The sequence below is a fragment of the Camelus bactrianus genome, chromosome 13 (assembly GCF_048773025.1).
Source record: "Camelus bactrianus isolate YW-2024 breed Bactrian camel chromosome 13, ASM4877302v1, whole genome shotgun sequence".
Taxonomy (NCBI): Eukaryota; Metazoa; Chordata; class Mammalia; order Artiodactyla; family Camelidae; genus Camelus; species Camelus bactrianus.
This window is the reverse complement of record NC_133551.1, coordinates 49,149,258-49,170,088: the sequence shown is the minus strand read 5'-3', so window position 1 is coordinate 49,170,088 and position 20,831 is coordinate 49,149,258. Positions and strand designations below refer to the sequence as shown.

Here is a 20,831-nt window from a genome sequence, read left to right as displayed (position 1 = left end):
AGGAATGCTCAGGGTATGCATGTCAGATTTGCAGAGCAAACCTATCAGGGATCCCTGCTCAAATCTGTAGGCTGATGTGCCAGTGGAAAAGCTGATGTCAAATAATTACAAAAACATAAGGGATTCAAGCAGAAAATAAAGAATTTGGAGTTGAGAAGGAGTGCTTTCCCCAGAGATTAACAGAAGTATAGATCGTTCCTTTTAGAATTAAATGAGTATAGCCAGATAGTAAGTTTCTTAAAAGGAGGAAGGACATTGAAGCAATGGCTCCCTCTTTGAACTCCTATAGCATTTTACATAGGCCTCTCCTAGTGCCATATCATGCCGTGTCGTTATCTATTGTGGGTCTCTCTCCATCTAGACTGGGGATTCCTCTAAAATATGTTCAGTTAATTATGTTCTGTAAACACTGATGAGACTGGCTTTGTGTATCAAGCCCAATGTGAGGTTTGGAGGATTAAAAAAAAAAAATGAGTGAGACATGGACTTGCCAGATCAGCATCCTGGGGATGCTAGGAGACACTAAGCTGATTTTGGATCCAAATTGACAAGATCCTTGGGATCTTTTGTTGGCCTGCTCTCTGTGTTTCTGGAAGACATTTTTATTTAATTTTGAGAACGTTGTGAAGGGAGAGGGAGCCAAGTAAAATCAAGAGGAAGTAAGGTTCAATGGCCATTTGGTAAGAAGTAAGAATCTAGTCAGAGAAATTGAAGGGCCTACAGTGAGGCAAGTCCAGAAAGAACGCATGACTCTGGACCGGGGAGGTGGGTCGGTGAGGACAGCGTTCAGAGGCTTCCTTAACCACTTCTCTTGCTCTTTGTCTTTCTTCTTAAAGGAAAAGCTGTTTTTCTCGCAAGAGATAAACACCACCTCTCAGATATCTGCCATCTGATCCGCCACGACGTGCCCTACCTGTTCCAGAAGTACGTGAAGGAGTCCCATGGAAAGGATATCCGGGTGGTGGTTGTTGGGGGCCGGGTGATAGGCTCCATGCTTCGCTGCTCCACAGACGGACGGATGCAGAGCAATTGCTCTCTCGGTAAGGCTCAGCTCAGAAGCTCCACGTCGGGTGTGGGTCTGGGAGGCCACCAGGGTTTTTCCTTAGAATGTTTGCACCCATTCAGTCCATATGTCTCCATCCCTCCCGTCTGGCCAGACCCTCTGCGGGACAGCAGGATCACAGAGAGGAATTAGAAACAAGCCCTTCCCTTTAGCAGGAAGCAGTCCAGGACGGGGAGAGGTGGGTATGAGAGGTCATGCTGGGGGTGTCAGGATGCTGAGGTTTGTACCCTATCCTGGAGGTGTTAGGACTTGGCAGTCAGGTTTAAACACGGGAGTGGCGTGAGCATCAGTGTTTGAGAAAAACAGATCTGGACAGAGGATGGATTGGAGGTTATAAGAGGGAGGCAAGGAGTTGAGTTTGGACACTGTTGCCATAGCTCAGGCAAGAAGTTATCAAGTCTCAGTGAAGGCATTGGCATGAGTCAGTGTATTCTGCTTTTACACTGTAATTGAAAGTTGTCTTTTTCTTATATGTTCGATGTTATTAGAAAGCTGCAGTCAGTTATGGTTGGATCAAATGCATAACCCCATTCATTAACCTATTAATAAAGCTTGTTTTCTGTCCAGGTGGTACGTAAATTCTTGTCTTCATTCCAGAAACCTATTGTCGACCTCATGAGTGGAATTTGTAGTTGGTAATGTGAAAAAATACCCACAGTTGTTATTTCCTAAATCGCCAGATGAGTGTACCAAGTCCAGTGACTAACGGAGAGGCTGGAACACCAGTCTGGTCCACCGTCTTGGGTATGGTTGAGCGGTTTCCCTAAGCAGACTCCCTGGTAGATGTTGAGAGTGTAGCGGTTAATGAGAGTCCTTGCCCTCGGGCAGCCTGTGACCCGGTAAAGGAGAAGACACGTAAAGAGATCACTGGACAGTGCTGAGGACCTAATATATTATCTCACTGAATGTTCATGACAGTCACCTGTCGTGCCCCAGTATTGACCCTTACGTATTAGCATTTTGTCTTTTTCAGTCACCTTGCAGAGTCCATTCTTTACCTAGAAACTACGTGGTTTTATAATTTATCCATATTGCTTTTCTTCTTCTTCTTTGTTAATGGGTAAACTATTTTATTCTCATTTAAATTTCACCAAACACTGAGCTCAGTATATGCTGGCCCTGAGTTCAGATTTTGTAAAATAAAGATAGATGGACAGCTTTACGGGTTCAATGCATTAGACACTGCACAATATATGCAACAATTAGAAAAAAATCTAGGGGGTGGTATAACCATACCTTTATGCATTTAGTAAACAAGGTGGGGGACAAGCACTGCAATTGGAGGAAAAACCCATTCAGGACAGAGAGGTCCTTGGTTGCTGACAGAATCTCCCCTTGACTTCAGACTTGAGACAAACCAAGGAGTCTGTCAGTGTACAAAACCCACTGAATTCAAGGCAAACAGTAGCAACGGGGTAGATATCAAGGAGTTGTTTCTTGCCAGTTCGGATTGTGGGGGTCTGAAGCGAGCGGAGTTGGCTGGAGGCAGGAAATGCTGCAGCCCAAGTCCAGGATCTGTAGGTTAGAACCACAGCCTGGAGACAGAATGCTTAGTGCTTTCTTCAGAAATCCCCGATTTTCATAACAAGCTCCTAAGATGGTTTCCCCAAACAGGGCCTATTGCTTCTTTCGGTGAACAATTTTAAAACTGTTTAATAGCCTTTTCCTTAGATAGTGTAATGGGGCGGGGAGTGTTAAGGTAATGACATTAGTTACTGGACGGAGAATACAACTGTTAAGTCTTTGCAGGGAGACCAGTCTGAGGTGTCAGCTTTCTCACAAGTAAGGGCAGTCAGGCTCACTCTGCCCTGGATATGGGGTTTTTGTCTCACAAGCCTCTTTCTTCTTAGAAAATAAGAAGCTAATTTTGTATTTTGTAATTTATTAAAGGAGATCATTCTCAATGTAGAAAATTTAGGAAATACAGCAAAGTCAAGTGAAAAAAGGTATTTATCATTAATCTCCCCTTCTGGAGACAGCCAATGCTAACATTTTGGGGTCGTCATTTGTGACGATACTTTTTGGCATAGTTGTGGTCATACTGCTGCGCCTTTAATCCTTTTAAGTATCTCCCCATGGGATCACAAACTCTCTGTAATGGTTGTAAAATATGCTGCTTGCCTCTATTGTGAGCTATTTAGTTTAGATTATAATTTTTCATTTATTCGTCAACAAATATCGAGTGCCTACTATATGCCAGTATATTGAATTTCCAATATTTTAAATAACTCTGCCATCAACATCTTTGTGCATAAACCTTTTTTTCCCCCATTATATAAGGTTATTTCCTTAGCAGTGAGATGGCTCGGTCAGGGGATATAAACATTTTTTAAACTCTAGATAAGAAACAGTCATATTATTTTCCCAAAAGGTGTCCTGATTTCCATCCAGACCTTTTGTGAGTAATGAAAATGCCTGTCTTGCTGCTGCCCCTCCCCAGCATTCCCCAGTCTCTTCTTTGAAGGGTCATTTGACTGGTCAGTCAGTGTCTGATGTCACCACTCCTTCACTGTGCTTTCCCCACAGGTGGCGTGGGTGTCATGTGCCCGCTGACAGAACAAGGCAAGCAGTTGGCTATCCAGGTGTCCAACATCCTGGGCATGGACTTCTGTGGCATCGATCTCCTCATCATGGACGATGGCTCCTTTGTGGTGTGCGAGGCAAACGCCAACGTCGGTTTCCTAGCCTTCGACCAGGCGTGCAACTTAGACGTGGGTGGGATCATTGCGGACTACACCATGTCCTTGCTGCCCACCAGGCAGACTGGGAAGATGGCCGTCCTCCCAGGACTGTCTAGTCCCAGAGAGAAGAAGGAGCCAGATGGCTGTGCTTCAGCTCAGGGAGTAGCAGAGAGCGTCTACGCCATCAACAGTGGGTCTACCTCCAGCGAGAGTGAGCCTGAACTGGGAGAGCTCCGGGATTCCTCAGCGAGCACGACGGGGGCCCCGGCCCCCATGCTGCCCGACCCCGGCTACAACATTAACAACAGGATTGCTTCCGAGTTAAGACTAAAGTGAATTCCTGCTTTTTGGCAGCGTTTAAACCAAATCCTGCTGCTTCCCTAGTAGTTTTGAGCGAATAAAATCTGGACAAATGTGATTTCATTTGCACAGAAACTAGAAATCCCATCTGGGCACCCAGCATTCTTTCTAACAACGATTTAAGCAAATGGCCTAGCTTTGGGGTTTTTAGAAACACTCGGATAAAAACCCTTACCAAGAACAACATCCCGACTGATCGATTTGAGACCAGCGTCTGCTGCGAGCACTTGGATGTTAGGGATGACTTTTGGGCACTGTGCTTCTGGCTTTTAGCAGAAGAGCCCATTAACTTGAAACGGCTCTCGGAAATACTGTACAAAAGAGCAACCACTGGACAGAGGCACGTGCGGAAGAGGTGGAATATGACTGCAGCTGTGTGCTCTTCATTGTGTGTGTGTGCGTGCGTGCACGCGTGTGTGATGCTCAGAGAATACACAGTCCAAACACTATTAGGGGATCAGTCTCTGCTCCCCATCAGTCACCATCTTGACCATATTTCTCTGACACTCAGGATATGGCGTTTTAGGGAGTTTCCCCCTTAGCATTTTCAACGAAGCACTTTGTAGAAAGTGAAGTTGAGCATCCTTTGACTTCACTGGTTGGCAAACATCCTGCTCTGTAACCGGGCCTTTCTACAAATTGCTTTTCCACCCGAATTTACAGACCCTGCTTCAACCAATGCCAACCCCAGCAGCCTCTTGCACCTTGCTGCCTTTGGCCTCAGCTGGAAATGCACTTCAGTGAGCTAGTGGCCACACACTTTCTTTCTTAAGCGTGCACTAGAATTGAACACTATGGACTTCTTTTCAATGGGCTCTGTTCACTTGTCATCAGAAGCCAGTGGGTTTTTAATCCTCGGAAGCTACTGGAAGATAATCATTTCCCACCCACCCACCCCTCCCCCCTGCACTGAAGCTTTGTGTACTTAGCTGTAGGAGATTTTCTTGTATGAGTTGGTGCTGTGGGCCTGTTGGGTAGATAGAGCCATTGGAAACACACTGCAATCCCCTTGACATTCTAGTCTCACCCAGGTTCCAGAGACCTGTCCTTACCCACTTTTGCAAACTGGGGAGACTCAGGTATCAGGAAGTACTCATTGCACATTTGGTGGGGCGAATGGATAATGTAGATATGACACCAAGTGCTTTTCATTTTAACCCTTCCAGCAGTAGATGACGATTCTTCCCTTGGGAGAAATCACAGAGATGGAGTTTTCCATTTCTGCTTATATGAAATGTAACAAAAGTGAGCAAGGCTACCTTTTTAACCAAATACACTAAAACATATGCACTCAAGGGTCACAGTGATCATATTTCCTTGGGAGACCTGACTCTTGAGCTGTGATGTTGCATGTGTTAAGAACATGTAAAATTCCTCTTTGAAGTTACCCTTGAAGCCATGCAAGAAAAGGGGACTCACAACCTTGTACTCAGATCTTGTTTTTTCACACCACCCCTCCCCAGAGGTTGTCCCAAGCTCCATCACTCACTTTATTTATCAGACTTATCTTCTAATACTCTTTGGCCTTTAAAAAAAAAAAATCATTCCACAAAAAAATAAATCTGCCCTTAAAGGACAAAGGCTTACCAATGTTAAGAAAGCTTACAAGTGGACAGTTCCCAAGGAGGGTTCTAGAAATGTTCTGAGTAAGGTCAGCTTCACTGGACTAAACATACATCTTCGCAAGGTGACTAGTTTAAAGGCAACAGCACCCACTGGGGTATATAAATTCCTGTACTTATCCTGCTGTAAATGTAAAATGTGTATAAAGTCAAACTCCATTTTTTTTCACTACACATTTAAATAGAAATTGGCTTTTAAAATACTGTGGCTAAAATCAGATCTCACCAAGTAACAGCTGTACCATTGAAAAATGTTTGGCACCATGTATTGGAGATGTTGCACTACACCGTCGTAGTTTAAATGCAATCAACGTAGGGTGCATGCCACTAAACTGTAACTCCAGTTGTGTCCGTACGGTTGAAAAATGATAATCCTTCACCTTTATATAGGATAAGACATAGACCTTATCTTTATCACTCAGGGTGGGTTTACAAGGATGTTTCTAGGTCTGTACTCCTTGAAATTGGCCAGATGCTTTCTACATAAACAGCCAAACCAAGTGATGACCTCCTGGAAGCTGCATTCACTCATTCCCTCTGTTTAGTGTAAGCCCAATCTCTTCACTTGATCTAAATGGATTCTAGCGGTCCCCGTCCTGAGCAGAGCAGCTAGAGGGTGCTTCCAGGTTTGTGAAAGGGGGCCCATCCCAATTCTCCAGCTGCCCTTGACATGTGGCATCATTAGCATCATTGCTTGGAACCTAGTCCCATCTACAAGCAGAGACAGCTGGGTCCCAGCTGGATCATCACCCTACCCACCCCACCCCTACTCCAGGATTTGCCCTGCGGGCTGTGAGCCCTTGGAGCCTCAGCCAGGTGGCCGGGCCATACTTGTCACAGCTGCCCACAAGACCTGCTGGAAGGAACATGGGGTACAAAGCCAGATCTTGGTTCTGGTTCTCTCCTTGAACAACTGATTAACCTTACACAATCAAGTTGACTCTGTGCCTCGATTTTTCCATTCTTCTGATAGGGGAGATGCCTATTCTATTTACCTCTCGGCGGGTGCTTTGAGGTTGAAGTGAGTTAATTAATGAGACCGTGCATTATATGGGAGGTGGTAGGAGGATGCCTCCCACAGCTGGTTTTTAACAGTTTCCTATCGCCTCTCCTCTGGGGGAGTTAAAGACGCCATAAATTCTGGGCATTAGCACACTAAACAGTGGTGGGGGGCCTGAAAAAGGATGCAGCTTCTCAGAGGCCTTATGACCTGAAAGGAGTAAGGCTCTTAGTGTATTCGGCCTTCTGGATATTTCATATATAACCTGAAACTCTTGACTCACGTATATCAACTAATCGTCTTCCTTCTGTAACATGAACTGCAGTGTCTGTATACGGCCTTCCATTATCTGGTAGTAGCATCTTGAAACTGGTCCAAACTTGAATGCAAATAGCTCACTACTCAGAATATATATGATTCTGCACTTGGGAAAAAAAAAGTCTTCATGCTGTTTGTCTGATTGCTGAGGGGTGTGGGGTTCCCAGAAGGTGGATTTGGGGCTTTAGGTCTTGAGGATCAGTATAAGTGGATCATAAGCCATTAGTGTCACAACTGCAGGCTTGGCACTCCCAGCTCAGAGGGGATTCCGTGGCCATTGGGGATGGGGTGAGAAAGAAAGGGAAGGAGAAAGGTCTGGGATAGTTTGGGGACATTTCAGTGGAAGAAATAAATTGCGATTATCTGGAATTCTAGTGGGAAGGAAGAAGAAATGGCTCTTGTGTGGGTTGTTTGAATGAAAGAATCATGACTATGTGTTGGAGTCTTTGAAACTATTCTGTATAAGGAAAATGAGCTGTATGGATTTCCATGCACCTTAGTGGAAGGAGAGACGTGCTTCATCCTTTCCTTAAGTCCTGATGAAGGCTGGTCTTAAGAATGCTCTGAATGTAAATTGGAGGAAGATTGAAGCAGCTAGTTGGGGTCCCACGATCACCCAATTAACAGGTGACCCTGCCAAAAGTTCATGACCAGAATGCCACATGAAAGCAATGGTAGAGCCCTGTCAGAAGGTGAGCCAAAGGCAGTGAAACGGGACACTTCAGCCCAATACTTTTCTGTGCACCTGGAGGTGAGGCTTCCCTCTGCTGTCAGTCTATGCCAATGCTTTGGGGAGAGCCCTGACAGCAGCCCTCTTGTCACTGTCCTTGGAGCTAGTGTTCCTAGATCTGCTGCCAGAGCCTCATGGAAAACCTGGTGCTATTTGGGGCTGCCTCTGAGACTCCAGATCAGATTGTGGCTCAAAATGTTGGTCACCTGGAAGACCACCCAGCTCAGGAATATGTTCTTTTAATCCTCTGTTAAAACTGTCGTATGCTTCCATTCCTAGTCTCTGTCTAGACTCGGCCGCCCTCCTTTCTAAAACTCACACAAGCTGAGTACGAAAACTTGGACCCCGTGGGCCCTTCTGTTTCCTCCTCCAGGTGCGGATCCCACATCCTAGGCCCTGTGCTGGCATCCCAACCCCATCTGGCAGTCTCACTCTGCCATTTCATATTCACTGGGTCTCTGAGGTCACATTCAGAAGGTCACCTATCTAGCCAGTTTGGAGGCCACAGGAATAGCAGTGAGTTGGAACCAGTTCAGTCCCAGAGGCCAAGATCACTTAGCTGGTCAGCAGCAAGGCTGGGACCCAGGCAGACTGATTCCCCACCACATTAGCATCCTGCCAGTGGTGGCTCTGTTCTTCCACGACGTCCAGGACTTGCTGCCATCCTGGACCTACCCTGCGCTCATCCCCCGTCTGCTGAGCCTCTGCTCTGGATCAACATGGCGTTCATGTGCCCACTGTGAAAAATTCAGCTCTTGGATGACATTTAGGTAAGAGCCCCAAGGGCAGATACGAGATTTCCATGGTGCAAGCTGGCTTACAGCCTGTGCCTTCTGTAGACCAACCAAGACCTTGTGGCCCCACCTCACACCATCAGTGATGGGATGTTCAGGGGAAGGTCCCAGTTTGGCTCATGTTCTCTCACTGTAGAATGTCTTGGATTTGCAGAGGTCTTTGTGGATCTCTGTGGAAGTCAAGGGCTTGAAGGTCCCGAACTTCCAACAGGCGCGCCCGCAGGGGGAATGCTGACTGATACATGTTAGCTGCAATCAGTCACAAAGTCAAATGTTTCCTCCCACTTGCCATTCCAAGTGCATCCCTCTTGCAGTCGGCCACTAGGCACAGACTCTGCCCTGTTGTAGCCCGTATGTCAGTTGAAGACTCCTTGCCCTTTGATATCCTTTGGATCTCTTTGATTTCTAAGGGACTTACATTTTGGCTGTCACTGCCAGCTCCAGACTGCTGCTACCTCATTGTAAGCACCAATGGTGTCTCATCCCTGCACTGCATCAGCTGAGGCATGTTCAGTTCCCCCACCCCCACTTCCACACACACCAAAATTCAAATGAGTCAGTGTGGGCGCATGTGTCTGTGTGTGTTTCAGTGATGTGGGAGGAAATGGGAGACAGAGATGCTGCAGCCATGCAGACACAGAGCCCCCATTCACAAAACATTCTTCTGATCCCCTCCAGAGGAATCCACTTCTCCCCAACGCCACGTGGTACCTGTCTCCCTTCTCTGGACAAACCAAATTCATTTATGGTCTCATGAACGGGGCATAGCCATTCCTTTTCTTAATTGGATTCCTGCCAACATCCCTCCCTCCCTTCAAGATTTCACCTTCTACCATGGGTGGCTTATTAAAGGCATTTTCTTAAACAAAAGACCACTCCCTCCTCAGGAGGAACTCGAGCGCCATCCCTTAGGGTGATACATTTTTCATTCCCACTACGCTAGCCAGGCATAACAAGCACCATCGTCACCACTAGCTGTCAGGGTCATCATGCTTTATGGAGGTCCACTGGGACTAATGTGAATGGTGGCGGTTGGAGTCAGTCCCGGTTCAAATCCTGGCTTGGTAACTTATGGCTTGTGTGACCTCGGGAAAGTCACTTAATCTTGCTAAACCTTTGCATCATCACCTCTAAATGTGATAAACAAACACCATCTTAAATGTGAGGCTCTTAACCACAGGTCTGGCTTTCAGCAGGTTTCTCTCTTCTTACTTCCTCCACTGTCAGCAATCACAAACAGCTCCCTCCCGTGATCATGGCCCAGTGCCAAGGGATAAAAGCTGGCAGACAGCAGCTTTACAGCTGGGAAGAGATGTAGGGGAGGGAAGGGTTAGGGTTGGTGGCTGCTCAGGCATGCTGTGGTTTAGGCTTACTGATTAGAAGGTCCTGTCCACCCCTGAGATTCTGTGATGCTATGGTGTAAGAGACAAGGGGTGTACCCAGCTTGGAAATACCCTGGAGGAAAGCCTGCCTCAGGCAACTGCGAGGCTGGGAAGCAGAGGAGCAGCGTGACCTTGGATGATTTAGCACCTGGTTTCTTTGGCTCTTCCTGTATGAGGTTTACTGGCTTTGTGTCAAATGGAAGGAGGAGGTGCCAGGGATTTGAATTAAATCTGTCAAACAGAGGGTGAGGGGAGTGCAGAAGGCCAGAGAGGCTGTGTAGGGAACCCTGATAGCCCGACAGCACCATCTGGACTTGGCAAGGATGACAGCCCTGAGAGCAGGTGGAACCAGCCAGAAAAGCAGCTAGAACTCTGCTGTCCCAGGCCTGTCCCGAGCAGGACTCCCAGAATCTCTGATATAGAAGGAACACTGACCTCCTATAAGGGGGGAGCTCGGGCTCTTAGTAACTCTGCAGAGAGAATAAAGGTCTTCGTGAAGGCAGGGCCAGGCAGGCGGCTGGTTTGTTTAGTGCCTCCTAGAGGTCCTCAGAGTACCAGCGGTGTGCTGGAGCTGGCTCATACTGGCCCATGAGAGTGGATTGTTAAATTTTCAGGAATTTTGTGAGCTGGTTGTCAAACACAGTCATCATTAAAAATTAAATTCAAGGAGGTGGGTGTAGCTCAGTGGTAGAGTATGTGCTTAGCATGCATGAGGTCCTGGGTTCAATCCCCAGTACTTCCATTAAAATAAATACATACGTACATACATACATACATACATACATACATACCCAATTACCTCCTCTCCTAAATTAAAAAAAAAGGAATTCTATAAACCTACAATTACATAAAGTAAATTAATAACATAGGTAGTAAATATTGAGAACTCATCACTTTCTAATGATTTTACTGCGTTGTACTATTGTCTGTGCTCCTGAGGTTACTGACACCTGTTGCATTTGTACAGTGGACATGCCACATAGTGGTGTGCAGCTGAGCAGCTATTCCCAACTGCACCATTCAGTGACATCACGTCGGTCATTTGAGATCAGCCATGGTGGGAATATCTATCCCACAGAGATGGGCAAACACTATCATGTTTTCCCCATGGAGAGAGGCCTGTTAAACATTTATTAGCACCCAACTGCCACTGGGTGACCAAGAAAGAAACTGATACACATAAGCTTTGAAACATCTTAGTTCCAAGGAAGCAGTGGGTCCTGTTATCATGTGCAGAGCTGATTTGAAGAAAAACTGAAAATACTGCTTCTCTGCTTGTTCTGTCTTCCTCTGTTTTTCACGAGTGAGAAACCTGTTTGCTTTCCTCCTAAATTTGGTGATTTTTGAGGCTCTGTCTCCCCTGTGGGCTGCACTGCAGCTAAACTCCCCCTAGGAAAGCAGACTGCAGTTTTTCCTGCCTAATTGGCAAACTGAAAATGTGCTGGCAAGAATATGTCTGAACTAGGCATCAAAAGAGCTCATTCCCAAGTGGTTTGAAGAGCAATAACAGTGTTAACTTCTCCAACAGAGAAGAAATCATTTATAAATGATTGTTTTGCTGGTTTTGCTTTTTATTAAAATTATTACTGTGAAATAGAAAGCTTTGTCTGCCTTTGTCCCCCAAACTCTGTCCCTATTGGTGGTTCTTTTCAAGTAAGAATCACATGCTGAATCTACATTTTATTATTTTCATATCATAAAATGAGGGAAAGACTTCATAGAAACTTCATCCTATTCACTTGCACACCAGCTGCATTCGGAAAAACCGTAATTTGCCTTTCAAACGCAGAGTGCTGTCTGAATTATAATACTGCCAACTCTCAACTGTCAAGATGATGAAGGAAAATACTCATGCAGATGGTATGAGCTTGTCGTGGGCCTGCTCAGTGCGCTCTCCCCGACTGACTTTAGAACTGAGATTCGAATGGTAAGTAAGAGCTGAAAGCCATTAAGAATGGCTGAGTGGTGCAGTGAGGGCCCAGGGGATTGAAGGAATCTGTGTACCCACCAGAAGAGCCACTGGAACTCGTTTTCATGACATTTCAAAAGGCTTCCTGGAAGAAACAGTGGTAAGAGCTTTAGGAACTAACTCCAGTCAGTACCAGGCCTGAGACCCTTGAACTGAGGCTGTTCTTCAACCTGCGAGGGTCCGGTAGCCCACCTTGAGTGAGAGAGCTCCCGAATAATGCTTCATTGTCGCAGCCGGGGTTGCTGCTCCATCACCCACTCATACTGTCATTCAACCCAAATCCTGAGGAATGTGACCTGTATTTCCTTATTTTCTATGAAATTCTTCAAATGACACAGAAGCAGAGAGGATGGTTTGGTAAACTCCTCAAATTTTAAGTGATCAAAAATTTTTTTTTCCTGTCTCTACCTATTTCTTTTCCTTAAGCATTTAAAAACAAACCTCACACACCATATCGTTTCTTCTCTGCATATTTCAGCAGCCATCTCATTTTTAAAAGAGATTTTCTTTGGAGGGGATGGTAATAGCTCAGTGGTAGAGAATAGGCTTAATATATACAAGGCCCTGGGTTCTAGCCCCAGTATCTCCATCAAAAAAAAAAAAAAAAGGAAAAAAGAGATGCCTTATGCCTTTACCACAAACAACAAAATTAACAGTAATTCCTTGACACCATCTAGTTCCCAGTCCATATAAACTCCCTCCAGCTGTCTCAAAAGAACTGCATTTACTGCATCACAGACCGATGTTTTTGGTGGAGTGGGAGGTCCTCTGGAAAGGGTGATGACTGCTCCCCCACCATCCTGACTATGGCTCTGGCACAAATCACGCTGAAGGGCGTCCAGTAGGGAGAGCTGTAGACCGGCTACAAAGACCTTCCCCAGCTGTTGGATCTTTGGATTTCCTCTCCCCAAGGATAAGCCAGTGAGCCTTCTATTCTCCCATGTCCCACGGTCATCCCCTGAGACTTTCCCAGATTCCTGCTGCTGACACCCACCTGGCCGTCATGCTGGTTCCCATTTCACTGCTTTTCCTGCAGCTGCATCTTTCACAGCAGGAATTTCCTAAATCAGAGAAGAGGCTTCTCCCAAGGATTACCGCTCCTCCAATGGCCTCAGATCTACTGTACCGTCAGTGAATCACACTCTTGAGGGCTCCCAGGAGGCCTTGGCTTCTTCGTTTGTTAGAAAATTTGGGCTGAATTTCTCATGAGATAAGTCAGAGATTTGAGTGGCAGCACACTGTGTCTCATCTGCAGGTGCTCCTCTGCCTAAAGAGACGGCAACTGGATGCACTGCTTGCTCAGGGATCTTCTTCTGCTCTAAAGAATATCATTAGTGCTTGCTTTGGCAGCACACATACTAAAATTGGAATGATTCAGAGAAGATTAGTGTGGCCCCTGTACAAGGATGACATGCAAATTCGTGAAGCATTCCACAGTTTTACAAGGTCCCACTGTAGAGCACAGGGAACAATATTCAGTACCTTGTAATGGCCTAAATGAAAAAGAATATGAAAAGGAATATATATGTATAAATGAAACACTATGCTGTACACCAGAAATTAACACGACATTGTAAATATTCAATTAAAAATAATAAAATAAAGAATATTATTAAGACAATTGGCGATATTTGAACTAAAGTCTGTATTTTATTGTTTGATAGTATCCTATCAATGACCAATTTTCCTGATTTTGATGATTGTGCTGATGAGAATATGTAAGAGAGGGTCCTAGTTTTTAGAAGAGCCATATTCAATATTGAGGGATAGGCATCATGTCTGCAACTTACTTTTCAATGATTCAGAAGATAATGGGTCTCTATAGAGAGAAAATGATAAGGCAAATGTGGTACAATGTTAACATTGGGGGGAGCCTGGATGAAAGGCGTATGGGAATCCTTTGTGTGAATAGTCTAAATAAATCTGAAATTACATCAGCCTCATCTGCCGGGCTCACCTCATCTCCAGTAAATGTTGTGTTTCAGGGCATTTCCTGAGGCTCTCTCCTCTTCCTGATCCCTTGGCAATCGCCTCCATTTCCACAGTATAGCGGAATCCAGAGCAACTACTCAAAGTGAATTTTTGTTGAATAAAGGTTCATAGACAACATGATACAGTTTGTAACAGTGCACAGGTGCTTGCTGTAGGAAAAATTTAGCCAGGCCTTTCAGAGATGACCCCTCAGCTCCACAACTGCAAATCCTGCTGAAGATGCCTAGGAAAGGTTACCTGGTAGAAAGATAAGAGACACTCTTGTCTCCCCAGAACTCCTGGCTTTCTTGTACCTGCGTATACCTTTTGGATCAACTAAATCACATTTCACAGAGATCTTCAGAATTGAGCTTATGTCCTGCATCACTGTATCATGTAGGAAAGGGAAATATATTTTCATCAAAGAGTCAAAAAAAGAGGGCAAAATAAAACATTTCAGATTAGTGAAAGAAAGCAAATCAGAGAATTTGCCATCAGCAAACCCTTTGTAGGAAATACTGAAGGATTTATCAGTAATGTGAGACCAGATAGAAGGTGTGAAAAGCAAGAAGGAATATGATGACTTAAAAAAAATATAATAATTGTGATGTGTGGGTTTAAGACACAATGGAAATCAATAACAGTGATAACATATAAGTTAGGGGGAAGTAAATGAAGTTAAAAGATTTGTATTGTCCAGGATGAGGGTAAATATCCTGGATAACTTTAGACATTGGTAAGTTGAATTTCTGGTGTAATTACTAAAAGAATAGAAACACAGAATCTAACCTACAAACTAGCCTACAAGGGGTAGAAAATGGAATGAGAAAAAATATATAATCAACCTAAAAGAAAGACAGGGGAAATAGAACACGCAGGATAAACAGAAGGCACAAAATAAGATCACACATTTAAACCTAATTTAGCATATCAGTAAAATGTAAATTGACTAAATGCTTCTTTAAGAATGACAGATATAAAAATATCTAATTATACTCTTTGGATAAGAGATACTTCCAAAACGTAAGGATACAGATTGTTTGAAAGCAAAAGGTTGCAAGAAGAAATCCCAAGTATTTAGTCAGGGTTTAGTCAGGAACACAGAAGCCTCTCTGAGCATTTTGTGTAAAGAGACTTACTTAATGCCGGGAATCACAGTCTTACACAATCTGAGATGGTTGCGTGATTAGAGGACAAAGGTCGGCAAGCTGCTTTCACAGGAAACCTGCTTTCAGGAAAGCAAGAGTGGGTGATTCTCAGGAAGCTTAATGGCTACTCCTTCTCATCCGGCTTCCAAACACTGTGCAGTTGCCCCTCATTGGCTGAATTTAATCCAGAATCATAAAAGGAAAATGATACTGGGAACTAGTCCCAAGCTTCAGAGGTAAGTGACGACACGCAGCTGATAACAAGCAATCTAGCCCCAAAGGAAATAGATGTAGCTATGTTATTATCAGACTAAAGTATCAGACTCTAAGGTCAAAAGTATTACTGGAGATAAAGAGAATCACTTCATAATACAAAAAATATAAGATTCAATTCACCAGGAAAATACGACATTTGAATTTGTACTTGCTTAATAACCAAGCTTCAAAATATATGAAGCAAAGCCTGACAGAACTACAAGGCAAAATATATACAGCCACAATCATATTGGATGGATTTTATCTACCTCTCTCAGAAATAAATTTAAAATTCAGCAAGGACAGGAAGAGTTTGAAAATATGAAAAAAATTTGACTTAATAGACATATACAGGGCACTGTGCCCAATAACTCCATTCTTTTTAGCACACACAGAACATTTACAAATATGTATTAACCATATTCTGGGTCACAAAGCAAACCCCAACCAATTTCTAAAAGTCTAAATTGTACACAGCTTATTTTGTAATCTCAATAAAATTAAGCTGGAAAATAACAAAGAAGTAATGAAAGTCACCATCTTTGAGAAATTAAGAATCATACTTTTAAACTACTTATGAGTCATAAAAATGTAAGAAATATTTAGAACGAATGATAATAAAAATACTGCATTTCACAATATATGGGATCAATGAAAGTAGTATCTAGAGGAAAATTTATAGCTTTAAATGTAAGTATTAGAAAATCAGAAAGACTGAAAATTAAATTACTAGACATGTGAAAAAGCAGAAAATTATGGGCCATACTCAAGAGGAAAATCAGTCAATAGGAAAATAAATTTAAACAATTTAATTAAGCAATAATTTCATAAATATACTCAGTGGGCAAGGATTCATAAACAAGAATTCACAGGTGGCAAGAACAGAAAACAGATAAGGGAGGGGGGAAAAAAAGAGAAAGGGGCCATTGACTATGGTAAAGGAGGGAACTAGAATTTAATGAAATGGACCTGGAAGGACTTTTTCAGAATAGAGATGTTCTAATTTTTTTAAATTATCTGCTGAAGAGCTGTTGATCCTTCTCCTCCCTCCTCCAATCTTCGTTAAACATCTATTTGAAAGAGCTGGCAGGGTGGCCAGCTGACTTACTTTTATTATATGTGTGAGTGAGTTAATTTAAGACAGGAACGTAAAACTCTCTGACTGGTTCTGATTTGCATATCCTCTCCCTGGTGCAGATCTACCCAGGAAGCGAAGCGCTAACGGGCAGGCTGCCTGGCGAGTCTGGAGGAGAAAAGGATGTGCTAAACGACCAGAGCCATCGACGGGACGAGCTGATAGGTCCACAGCCACATCTGGGCCATTTTAGAACATTACAATGAGGTTGGGTTGGGTTTGTGTTTGGTGGGGAGGTGGGGGCCGGTGGTGAATCAAGGCCCCAAAGCTGGGATTTGAACCTGGGCATGTCTGCTCTAGTGCCTGCACTCTGTCCTGTACATCACAGGGGACCTTTAGAGTATTTCTCCCCCAGACAGGAGAGATGGCTCACATCTGCTTTGAATAATTATCTGAGAAAAGAAAGACACCAACCTGGAATGGTGCCTCTGCCAATCCATACTGAAGCTCCTCGAAAGGCCCAGGGGCCTTTTCTGGCCAAGATCCACAATTTATGTCTGCGTTTTGCTATTTGTTTTCTCTATGTCTCATGTCCTTTTTTTTGTCCCTCTGTTTCTCTTTTATTGCCTTTTCCATTAAGTGGATTTTTTTCTAGTGCACCATTTTAATGTCTTGGTTGATTTTAACTGTTTTTTAGAGTAATTTTTTTAGTGATCGCTCTAGGAATTATAATGGGCATTTTAAGCACAATATATCTCAGATTAATGCTAACTTAATTACAGTAAAATAGAGGAACTTTGCTCTGATACAGCTCTATTCCCTCCCTCTTTCTTTGGCAAAGATCTATGAAGCACGAGTCACCAGAGACCTCTGAGAAACGGGATAAACTATTTGCAGTTTAATTACAAATATCTTGTTAGTGAACTGACAGCACATTACTCAAAAGTTGCATGAAGTCATAATAAACAAGAGTTTTACTGATGGCTATGCCTCAAGCTCTACATCCCCCAACAGACACTGTGGAGCAATGAAAACACAGCGATGCACGCAGTCCCAGGGGAAGTGGGGCATCTCAATTTATAGCCCCTCTAAGCAGCTGTGCCAGGCTGGAATGTATTAGATGTTCAGTTGTCCCTAGAATAGCCCCTGATGCAGAGCGCATGGACCACTAAGTAACGGGATGAGCTTCCTCGGCTGAGATGAGGTTCAGTAAGTCTTGAACGGCGTTTTGTTCCTGGACACTGAGCTGCTGTTCTTTGGCTAGATTGAAGGCTCTCGTGGCATATTCCTGGGCCTGAGATAGAATTGCGGTGACAAAAGGAAGTTGTCACAGAAAAGCATTACATTGGAAGTCCCAGCTCTGCTCCACCCCAGAAACACGGGAAAGCATCCTTCAGCCTCCCACACCAGCCTCGGAGCTCTTTGTGGAAATTTGTGAACACACACTGGGTCTTCACAGCTAGTCACACGTGTGGGATGGGGGTGAGAGGGGTTCGGGAAAAGGGAAACGTGGCCATTGCACATTTGAGTTTACAGCAGACAAAGCCTCTTTTCTATAGTTCAGGGCCTTTGAACCAACACTGGGAGGCACAGAGGTGAGAGGGGCCACAAGTAAATTGTCATCCTGGGGGCCATGTGGCCCAGAGTTTTGACTTGGACAGAGGCTTTGCAGGACACCTTGGGACAGACTCTGGCTGGCCCTCACTTCCTTCCTCCCGCCCTCTTCCTTCCCTCTTTCCTTCCTTCCTTTCTTTCAATAAATATTTATTGAATGGCTACTATATTCCAGGTCCTGTGACTACGAGCAGGAATTCCTGCCCTCGTGGAATTTACATTATAGTGGGGCAGAGGCAATAAGCAAGGCAAATAAGGAAAATATGATGGTATCTTAAATAGTGATACATGCTAAGGAAAAAAATTAAGCAGGGAGGGGGACAGGAAGCCTCAGTGGTGGCAGTGGGGGTTTGCAGTCTCAGATGGAGGGCAGGGAAAGCCTTACCGAAAAGCAGACAGCTGAGTCCAGACCATGCTTGAGTAGACAGATGTGTCCCTTTTCTCTAAGAACCTCCTGTAGATCTAACATCCTTAACACACCCTGGGGGAATGACTTCCTTGAGTAGAAAATGGGGCTCTGAAATGTAGCAAAGAGGCTTTGTCCGCTGTAAATTCAGAAATTCAGTGGACATGTTTCCCTGTTCCCAAAGCCCTCTGAGCCCCATCCTCTGTGGGGTCACTGTCCCTCCTCTGTGCTCCCACAGTGCCCTGGGCTTTGCTGTGATATGCTATTGTAACCCACTGACTGGGAGCTCCTCCAGGCCTTGGTATACAGTGGGTGCTTAGTAAAAGTTTGCTGAAGAAAGGAAAGAAGAAAGGAAGGGGGGTAAGGGAGGAGGGGAAGGACATCCTAAATTTTCCCATGTCACCCACACAGAAAGGCCCCCTCCAACCAGCCCACCACCCTCTTCTCTCCCCTTGACTGCCTTATACTCCCTTGTTGTGCTTTCCACTATCTGAAATTATATTACACATTTATATGTTTCCTTGTTTATTGTGACCTTCCCTCCTCCAGAAAAATGTAAGTTCCATGGAAACAGGGAACTTGGCCGGTGGGTCACCACTGCACCCCCAGTCCCTAGGACAGTGCCTTGCAAATGGTAGAAGCTCAATAAATATTGGAGTGAATGAGAGGATCAGTCAACCAAGAAATCAAGAAACCTGAGATTTGCCACTTACTGTCTATAAGAAATTGGGCAAATAATGGACCCTCCCTGTGCCTCAGTTTCCCTATCTGTAAGGTGGGAATAATAAAATACCTACTTCGTAAGGTTGGTATGAGAATTAAATATGCTAGTTCATGAAAAGTACTTAGTGACTGGGATGCCATAAGCACTCAAAAACGATTACCCTCTCAATTATTTCATGGCAACCCATTTCTGCCTGGATCTCTCCAGCAACAGGGAACTCACGACCTGAATGTAGTTAGACTAATGACTCCATTCCTCCAAGGACTCCCCAGAGCCCTCCTGCCCTGCTTCCCAGCATGGCCCCAGCCTCAGTTAACCTACGCAACCCTAAGGTGGTCCCCTTGAGGGAAGAAGACAATCTTGGTTCCATTATGTGGGCTGGACTCCACACACGAGAAATGTCAAAAGCATCTGAACTTTTTTGGAGTGAGGGCTGGCGCTGGGGACGAAAGCTAGTGTGGCTGGGCAAAACATAGCTGAATTCAACCGGAGGGATTGCTTCCTCCATTTCAGACACGCTGCTCTTCTAGGGAAACTTGCCTTGGAAGAATTCATCATCTGGTGGTAAAGCATGACCAGGATTTTTAGAACAAAGACTGTTTTTTGCGGGGCTTTGTCAGATGTAGATTCTCGAATGTTCAAGATTGAAGTCAGGATCTGAATGGCTTCTGCTTCCTGGGCTTCATCTGCAGCGGGAAGAAAGGGAGGAGAAGAAACAGGCCCCCAGGCAGCTGCGCCCATTCCCTGGATGAGCACTGGGCTGTTAGGGCCTTCGGAAGCCTCCTCACTGCGGCACACTGGTGGAGGCATCACGAGCCACAGCGAGTTTGTCACCCGAAGGACTGCCGCCACATGCCAACAGTGTCAGGCAGCTCACCAGGCTGGCCCAGAGTTCCTAAAAAGATGCTCATTCCACAGGTCCCAGAGTTGCTAAGGTTTCACCCTTCAGACTCCTAAACTGGATCTCTTAGTCCCCAATACAGGGACTCTGACGTGGTGGGATTCCTTGGATCCAACATAGCTTTCATTCCAAAGCAAGAGAAGGGAGCCGGGGCTTCTGGCGGCTGCTGCACCTCAACTGTTCTTCCCCAAATCCCAGGATGCTTAAGTGATAGCATCCGTGCTATGACTTTCTGCCTCCCCGGTGTGAGGCTGTTGACTATTTCCTCCACCAACTTTTGGCCCTAGGCATCATCTATTGACTTATTATGAGTTACTATGGGCCAAGTAGTTAAAAGCACTTTTTAAGTAGAAGCTTAGAGAAAAAGATGGAAAAGACATACACAATAATGCGGGCTGTCTTTGGCTAGCTACGATTTTCAAGTTTTCTGCTTTAACATGAACCACTTTCATAATGAGAGAAAATTCAATACAGTGATTCACTTTTTAAAACCTTAGCTCAAAACTTAGAAGTCTCCCTATTCAACACCATCCAACTGTCCTCACCTCTTTATTCTGGAACTCATCTTCAATATAATTTGTCCTTGGAGAAGTCTTCTTGTATTTTACCTTCTGTCCACCCACTACACTGTATGTCTCTTTTGAGCAAAGACTAGAACCTCTGTCTTTTTTTATACTCTCAGAGGGAATGACACAGTCCACAGCCTTCAGCTCTTTGCTGAGCTGGGGGCAGAGAGATGAATCAGACTCAGCCCTGCCACTGAGAAGCTCACTGTCCAGTAAAGGATGAGGCACCAGAAAAGTGAGCAACGGCCCTTC

At 44.6% G+C, this 20,831-nt stretch overlaps 2 protein-coding genes, 1 long non-coding RNA gene and 1 other non-coding gene across 7 annotated transcripts in view; 3 read left to right on the top strand and 1 right to left on the bottom strand.

Moving 5' to 3' along the window:
- The window catches only part of RIMKLA (ribosomal modification protein rimK like family member A), a 29,167-nt gene extending 23,238 nt beyond the window's left edge, over nt 1–5,929 (top strand). For all 3 annotated transcript variants that reach the window (XM_074376689.1, XM_074376690.1, XM_074376691.1), the window contains 2 exons: nt 837–1,040; nt 3,590–5,929. In XM_074376689.1, coding sequence (XP_074232790.1) covers nt 837–1,040; nt 3,590–4,080 — 695 coding nt within the window. In that variant the 3' untranslated portion in view covers nt 4,081–5,929. The remainder of the gene's footprint in view (nt 1–836; nt 1,041–3,589) is intronic.
- Nucleotides 5,930–13,253: 7,324 nt separating this feature from the next.
- On the top strand, nt 13,254–13,360 carry LOC123618295 (U6 spliceosomal RNA). The gene has a single exon (XR_006726704.1). It is a non-coding gene; the product is annotated as a U6 spliceosomal RNA (small nuclear RNA).
- A 214-nt stretch (nt 13,361–13,574) lies between these two features.
- LOC141579602 (uncharacterized) lies at nt 13,575–16,848 on the top strand. The gene is made up of 2 exons (XR_012511332.1): nt 13,575–15,274; nt 16,491–16,848. It is a non-coding gene; the product is annotated as an uncharacterized LOC141579602 (long non-coding RNA).
- The window catches only part of ZMYND12 (zinc finger MYND-type containing 12), a 26,227-nt gene continuing 21,483 nt past the window's right edge, over nt 16,088–20,831 (bottom strand). For both annotated transcript variants that reach the window (XM_010959779.3, XM_045520223.2), the window contains exons 7-8: nt 19,653–19,798; nt 16,088–17,662 (exon numbers count right to left, since the gene is read on the bottom strand). In XM_010959779.3, coding sequence (XP_010958081.1) covers nt 17,537–17,662; nt 19,653–19,798 — 272 coding nt within the window. In that variant the 3' untranslated portion in view covers nt 16,088–17,536. The remainder of the gene's footprint in view (nt 17,663–19,652; nt 19,799–20,831) is intronic.